Source organism: Lygodium microphyllum, chromosome 5, assembly GCF_053477565.2.
Source record: "Lygodium microphyllum isolate KBCC chromosome 5, Lygodium_microphyllum_v1.1.10, whole genome shotgun sequence".
Classification (NCBI taxonomy): Eukaryota; Viridiplantae; Streptophyta; class Polypodiopsida; order Schizaeales; family Lygodiaceae; genus Lygodium; species Lygodium microphyllum.
In genome coordinates, this window is record NC_141139.1 from 16,332,374 (window position 1) to 16,340,356 (window position 7,983).

The 7,983-nt window shown below is 39.6% G+C and overlaps 1 protein-coding gene across 1 annotated transcript; it reads left to right on the forward strand.

Annotated features, from left to right (window-relative positions):
• Positions 1 to 2,434: 2,434 nt before the first annotated feature.
• On the forward strand, positions 2,435 to 5,899 carry LOC148035536 (uncharacterized). The gene is made up of 4 exons (XM_087678973.1): positions 2,435 to 2,603; positions 2,713 to 2,795; positions 4,873 to 4,995; positions 5,725 to 5,899. The coding sequence occupies exons 1-4, from the start codon at positions 2,518 to 2,520 to the stop codon at positions 5,820 to 5,822; spliced, it is 390 nt and encodes a 129-aa protein (XP_087535099.1). The 5' UTR covers positions 2,435 to 2,517; the 3' UTR covers positions 5,823 to 5,899.
• The last annotated feature ends 2,084 nt before the right edge of the window (positions 5,900 to 7,983 follow it).

The window sequence follows — 7,983 nt, forward strand, 5'->3', positions numbered from 1 at the left end:
AATGCATGTAGATATATACATCAACAAAAAGTATAGATTTAATTTCAAGACATCACTTTAATCATATCATTTACATAAAATATAATGAAAAGAATAGCACAAGAATACTCAGAGAATTTTGCCAAAATAATTTTTATTATAATGAAGAGGAGTCTGATTTGACTCAATACATTGTATGAAATGTGGGTATTATAGAGTAGTTGTTACAAGGATAGTAGCCACATGGCATGCAAATCTTAATAGGCACATTGGATTGACACCTAAGATATTCTAAGACTCAACACATTGTGTGTTATATGGATGATATGATATAAGAGTTTCATGGATCATTGCCAATTGGCATGGAGATCCAAATGGACACATAGGACCAATAAAGTAGAGGATTTTTGAACCATCAACTTCTAGCAGATCCATATCATCCAACACAAAGGAATCACTCACCACATCATGCTTCTATTGTTGAAGCTGATCACCAATTTGTGGTCCACCTCCTTGGAATATATGATGAGTTCTCAGCACTGTTTGCCTCCAAAATCAACCAATCTAAGACAGAGCTATTCCTACTGTCATGGAATGATCCTGACCAATGGATTCTTCAGCTTGGTTTCAAGGTTGTTAAGCCGGGAGAGATAGTTCGCTATTTAGGTGCACCGATTGGAGTTGGGGTGACACCATCCCAATGTTTTAACTGGTTTTTCAACAAACTTCAGGTCAAAATGAAAGGCTGGATGGAAACAACATTTTCATTTGCAGGTAGACTGACCATCATCAAGACAATACTTCTGTCTATGACTGTCTATGTGGGATCATTGTTACCTTTCAGCCAAGCAGGCTTGGATGAAGGTGGAGAAGTTGCTAAGAGATTGTTTATGGTCAAGAAATGGCAAGAGAGCACAACCTCAGATCAGCTGGGACATACTCACAAACATACTCACAGAGGACCGATCTAAAGGAGGAGCAGGACTGGAAAGCCTACCTAGGAAGTCACTCAGCTTAAGCCTATCACTACTTAGGAGAATGCAGGAATCACAGCCTTGGTCTATCATTCTAAAGTTCTGGATCTCAACAACTAAGATCAAAGGAGCTCCATGGCATCAGGTGCCATGGCAAGATGTTATCTCTTGTACTCAACTGAAGATATCCATCCCGCAATCGGATGTGGCGCAAGCTTTAGTGGCAAACTGGTAGAAACTCTTGTTGAATGCTGAATGGTCATCCAGGGGACCAAGACAAGGTGACACTTCCTTGAGTTGGAGTATTTGGCTATCCCCCTTTGCCTACGACCCCTCCCTTTCACCAATTCACTAGAAGCCTAAGCTTGCAAGGGCTGTTCATGAGAAAGGGATCAGGATCTGGGATGACATTTGGAACAAGAATAGCAACTCGTGGGTCGCAGTTGAGGAAGCTCAAGTTAGGTTTCTTCTTTCAGATAAGGAAAATGATTTTTTAGTTGCAGTCTTGCAACATAAAAAAATGGAATGGCCTTCATCAGTTGTTAAAAGAGATGACTCATGGTTGAATGACCTTGTTTCCGTAAGAGGCAAGCGGTTGAGTCACTGCAGATCATCTACAGACATCTGCTCTACAAGAGAAATGGAAAAAGGAATCCCCTTTGGGAAGAATGGATACATGGAAGAGGCGCGTTGGCAAAGTTTGGAGAGCAATGTCGTCTCACAGATGCAATGTTATGAGATGGCGACTGATGCATAAAAAGCTCCCGTTATGTGCTAGATTGGCTAGGAGATTCCAAATCTTCTCTCTCTGTCCATTTTGTGGAAGGTCTGATGAGACAGAGAAACATCTCTTTTGGGACTATTTGCATGTCTCCCCTGTTTGGAAAAAAGTCAAAAGGTGGCTTAAGGAAGCAAATCTGATTGACAATTTTAGCATGTCATTGGCTTTCTTTGCTGACCAAGCTTCGTTGGATGAGAGCACGTGGAAGCTAGTTGCACTCCTAACTGTTGTAACTTTAAGATTTATCTAGGTTCATAGAAACAATTACTTGTTTAGGTCTCAGGGTAGGATCAAGCTTGACCGTGCCATTCATGTACTGAAGATTGAGTTTTTGGCTGTGTTGGATGTCCTTAGATCCAAGCATTGGATCTTTAAGCTTTTCCATAAGAAGCTGAGGGATATGACCTAGTGCCAAGTGGCATCTAATTGATGATGTATGTAGTTACTTATTTTACTTGCTTAATATTATACGCATTTAAAAAAAAAGTCCACACACACACATACATTTGTTGTTAGCCCTCGTTCATTATCCTGTAAATTCTAATTCACCCGTCCTGCTCACTCCTCTATTTGGGACGCCCAGGAAAAAGCACCTGCTTTCTAGCTGCGTTTTCTTTGAATTTTTTTTTCTTATCTTTTACCGTTTGGTGGTTTTGCAGAAAGCTACTGGGCCCGGTTTTGAGAGAGAGAGAGAGAGCGAGAGAGAGAGAGCACGAGACACTACTGACTTAACGATGGAAGCCTCGAAGGCGTCTTCATAGAACACGGGATGTCGCGTGTTTGATGCACAGGCTACAAGGTCGCCATTGCCTCGTCTTCACCAGGCTAGCTGATCTGGTTTCTCTTGCAGCCATCCTCTGCTGCCTTCAGTAAGAATCTAATTTCTAAAGACAAAAACAAAAGTACAATACTGCTCTCTCTGCCATTGTTTTCACTTCTTCATTGCACGTGCATGATGATACGGCTTCTGGATGACAGAACCGACGGCCAACAACCGACTCACGAGGATCGCGGATGCTTCAACGAACATACCAGCATTGTGATCTGCATTCTGGCGGCCGGTACATTCTTTTGCGTTGCAGTTACAGGTCTTTTACCATTTGCACGCACAGGGATCACTGTGAAAATATATAAACAAGGCATGAGAATCAAGGGCCTTCCTTTGTGCATTCCAACAGAGCTTCAAATGTTTCCTGCTCAGAAAGCTTTAACGTTGTACAATCAGCCTTTCCCGGTGGCCTCCACTGTTAACATCTTCTCAGTGTTAAATTTGTTTTTTTCCTGTTTAAAGCTTGTTATCCTGCATGGCCGGCAGGATGTTGCTTATGTATCATTACCATGGACTATCAGACAACATCGGCCATGTCTTGTTTGATTTTTGGAGAGGGATTACGGTTTACAAAACTCGGAATTTTTTCGAAGACAGAGAGATGACTAAATAGGAACTAATTACCTGGAGCATCTAATTGTTTCGAGAGCCTATTGTTTCGGAGTCGGAGTCCAATATTGCCAAAGATGCCATTCCGATAATTCCATGAATAGGATCAGTCCTGCAGTTCCAAAGTATAGAGACTTTTGAGCTTTCCAATGCCAAAGATGCCATTCCAATATCTCCATGAATAGGATCAGTCCTGCACTTCCAATGTATACTAGAGAGTTTTCACTCTTGAGCTTTCCACAGGCCGGATTCTCAGCCATCTTTAGAACTGAAAAGTCATTGTACACAACAAACTTCAAGCTGTAAAACTATCTGTCGCCAATCACAGCTGCGCGATTTTCCAGATTCCCGCATAACTGGCTCTTCACAAAATGCGTCTGTCACTCCCAATGAAAAGGCAATGCTTTGCCCTGATTGAGCTTGATAAGGATAATAGCATAACTGGCCATTTAAAGCAGTTCAGCCCAATGTCTAAATGGCCACTTAATACAGTTAGCTGACCAATCTAAGCTGATCAGCGAGTACTTGCTCACAAAACAGAAGCTATCCGTTCAGAGACGAACAAACTCATCAGCTGAGTTCCAGAACATTCACACAAATGACAGTTAGACATCCCTGGTGCCTTACCTCACTTAAGTCCCTTCATTGTCATATGCCACACGGCTGCTCTCGCATCATCTGTAGTCAGTGTACGACAAGTAGATGTTGGTGCAATGAATAATTTAGTAATAAAAGCATCCTGTACATTGTATAATATAGATGAAGAAATGAAGAACTGTCGGGGAGGTGGGTGTGCTTGACCTCCTTGCACAGCTCATCTTACCATGTAGTTGAAAGACATGATGCCACATCACCATATATCTACTTCAAATACCAACGCAAATTTCACGAACTTAACATTACTATGAATTATGCTATTTTAGTAACACTATGACGCAAATCATGAGTTCAATTGGTGCCATGGATTGTGCCATTGCCTTCCAATGGTTTCAAATGTTGCCATGGAGTATTATGCCATTATGAATGATAAAAGGATCAGTTTAGCAAATCCTATAAGGGTCTTACTTATATAATTATGTATGCTTGATTTGTGTGTTTTGGGCAGGAGCATCTAAAGGTTCGAAATTGGAGCAGTTAAGGGTGATTAGGGTGCGGTACAATACGTTTGTAAGGATTGTGATCAAGAAAATAGATTAATAAAAAGCGCTCTGATTCATTGCTGCCTTGAATGGCACCGACTCGCGCCCCTAAGAAAACCCTAGAGCAGAAAAATAATGATAATGGGGATCATCAGGAGGAGCAATATCCAAATGTTGCTGCAGGTAATGATCAGAGCAATGGCTGCTGTAAGAAGATGAAAGAATCAGAGGAAGAAGATGAGGGTCTAGTCAAGAGAGTTCACGACGAGAATGAATGGCACTACATGCATCTAGAAGCCCAGAATCGATTGGTAGATTAATCTCTCTCTTTCTCTCTCTCACTATGATAAAGCTGATATTGTTTTGCATGATTTATTTGATGGTTTAGTTCATTACAATATCAATTTGATGGTCTCATGGAGCAAAATTAGCACTATTAAGCAAGAGATACTTACATGTGATTATTAGAACGATTACCATTAATGATGATGGGCATATTCTACAAAAATTAATATAATTCTATTAAGAGAGCTGATTGTTCTTGCTTTGCTCATGATGCAGCTTATTGCATGCTTCCAAAGCGATTGGTGTGGGCCATGGAGAAGGGTGGCGCCGACCTTCTTCAAGCTATCCATACTCTATCCCCACGTCCTATTTGTAAAGGTGCAAGATTGCACGAAGCAAGTAAGTGATCTTCATTCATGAATAATGGCAATCTGAATGGCATGAAAGAAATGAGTTGAATTCATTGATCATGAACTTAAATTAAAATAATAAAAACTATTTCCTTTCGAGAGCCTTATAATAGCTTACCTCATGAGACTTCATTCGACACATCTGATTTTGCAATGTAGAAAAGTTTCTCCCTAGTCATCAAACACCTAAAACAAAACACGAATATGCTAGAAGAGGAAGCTCATTGCTGAACAATATTGCAAGACGTAACCCAAGTGCCCAATACAACACAAGTACATGTAATAAGCAAAGATGTTTTGTTCCATTAGCTAGAATCCAAATAGGAAGTAGCTTAGAAGAGAGAATCCGTCAAGCATTAACTACTAGGAAACTATTTACATAGTGTATGTTTGAGCCCCTATGCATAGACTCCTTATATACAATCTTCTAGGGCGCTTTTCTTTGTATCTTTGAGGTAATTGCAACATATATAAAAGAATTTGTATACATGCACTTCCAGATGCAACTCTAGGTATGGCACTAATTGACTCACCTAATTGAATACTACCTTGCAAGATAGGTTAATCATTGACCATTTTTGTTCTAATCATGGGCAAATTGTTTTTCTTACAACTAAGATTTTTAAGGATAGTCTACAATAGTATTTCTTTCTGCTTGCTAAGATCATGATCTCCGTTATCAATGTTTTGCTAAAACTAACAGACTTTTATGTCACAGCCTTTTATAAGACAATTAGGGGTGGAAGTGCAACCTACTTTTTTATTCTTTCAAAGAGGGCAAATTATCTACAAGATCATTGGAGCAAAAGTGAATGAGTTACGGGAGAAAGTACAACAATTTTCACAATCCTCATTGTCATGAAGGCTCAAGAGTTTGGGCTCTTGACCCTCGTTTTGGGCTCAACTTTTTGCTCTTGTAACACTTTATTTCATTTAAATTATGAAAAGTTAAGCTTTTCATGTTTTATCTTAACAAAGATGGAAATTTTGTTGTTCCTCTTTCATCTTTGCATGATTTTGCAATTCAAGAAATACTAAAGGTGGCTACTTTATGTTTCTCCTTTGATAACCACATTTAAACCTACTAAATATGGAATAGATGAGCTCGTAAATCAAAAAAATCTCAACTCCATATATACATATATTTAGTTTATGCCATGTTTTTTAAAGTTTGTTAACTCCGTTAGCCCATCGATAGTAGCTAATCAACAAGTTGTTGAGTAGCTATTGCTACATTTTCTCCCTCAAAATGAGGCCAAAACCTACACAAGTACTTCTTAGCTTGCATTACAATCCTACTCTCCATCACTAGATGGACTTGCTACTATACAAACTATTGGTTAAAGGATTTTGAAAAATGAAAGTTTAGCATATGAATCCTGTGTTAAACCATTTTTAAAAATCTACATTATCTTATAATTGACAAATTTTACAAACTTAAAACTAATCCTATGTCTCATCCTTATGATGTTTTCAAAGCCTCTTTTTCTTTTTAGAAAAAGAAACACAATTGGCTCATTAAACAACCACCCCCCCGAATACATCTATCTCCCCCTCTCTCTTAGTCCCTCTTTGGTGGGGTCCACTATAGCAAGTTGCCCATGCCTTCTCTTTTCTTTTTGGAAAATGTTAAAAAATGTAGTAGCAATAGTGGATAGCCACAACATAAGATTCAAGCACATTATGCTAGCTGCAATGGACATTGTAGGGCTAGGTTTTGGACTCTCTCACCCCCTTGTCAAGTGGGCAACCTTTGTGGCCACACCTTCCCCTATTGTCTTCCCACCAAAACCCCCTAGACACCCTTCAATATCATTACTCATGACATTGTTGATGAGATGAGATTTGGCATCCCTCGTCAACATTAGCTCCATCATTTCACTTCACATCCTTCATGCACCATGATAACCACTACATTAAGATCCAATACCTAAAACTTTTTAGTATGTGTCCTTGTTTGACATTACATCAACAATGTTTGCATGTCTATCCAAATGTCCCTCTTCTACTTTGACATGGAGATGGAAAAGGTAGCATTGGAAAACTAAGATATATAAAATGCTCTAGCATGTTCAAATTTAGGATTTGGTGGACAACACAATGGGTTGGTGTCCAATTTCCTAAAACAACATTGGTTGGGGTCTAAGATGGCACACTAGGTAGCCAAGCATTTGGCATTTTCTTAACTCTATCACCTTGAAGAAAAACTCTTGACTCATCAAGATTACCCATCCGTAGGGTGAACCTAACGACGGTTCCACCCTCCTACTTTCCTCAATGGTCACTACAAGATATAGACCTTATAGCGACGTTTAAAGCGACGAAAATACAAACAACAAAATTTGCCCTCGTCGTCGCAAAAAGCGTCGTTATTGACGACGCCATAGAATCGTCGCTATAACCGTCGCTATATGCGTCGCTATTTACGTCGCAAATGCGACGCATATAGCGACGCATATAGCGACGGTTACAGAGAATTTGCGACGCTGATAGCGACGACAATAACGACGCGTGCAGTAAAATTTGCAACGCAAATAGCGACGGTAACAGAGAATTTTTTTTTTGTGGCAGGGCAGCAAGCTGCTCTGCCACATATAGCACTGTGTGTTGTATGAGAGCCATATAAAATAGTTTCTGCACTGCTTCATACAAAGCGTTTGCAAACAAAAAGAATGTATACTGAAATCATAAAACTGATGGATGAAATAAATACATGATATCGCATAAAATGCGATTGGTACAATCATAAAACAATATCACTAATACATAGAAAATGTCTACATAGATCGGGCGACTAAAAACTAAAGGTATGTGAGCTCTAAGGATCCAAGGGCGAGCTACAAATCGTCGTCCCCCGAAAGCTCTTCCCGCTGTAAAGGAGCATCAAACGGATTCTGCAGAAAAAGAAACAACATATCAATCCACCATACAATAATGCATTCAAATATCTCATGGTAACTACGGACAAGAAAGATGA

Bases quoted from the DNA above. Each gene is read 5' to 3' on its own strand.
- LOC148035536 (XM_087678973.1), top strand. From the start codon at position 2,518: ATGCACAGGCTACAAGGTCGCCATTGCCTCGTCTTCACCAGGCTAGCT. The intron at 2,604-2,712 runs GTAAGAATCTAA...TCTGGATGACAG, and splicing joins GCCATCCTCTGCTGCCTTCA to AACCGACGGCCAACAACCGA. The intron at 2,796-4,872 runs GTACATTCTTTT...CTCATGATGCAG, and splicing joins GATCTGCATTCTGGCGGCCG to CTTATTGCATGCTTCCAAAG.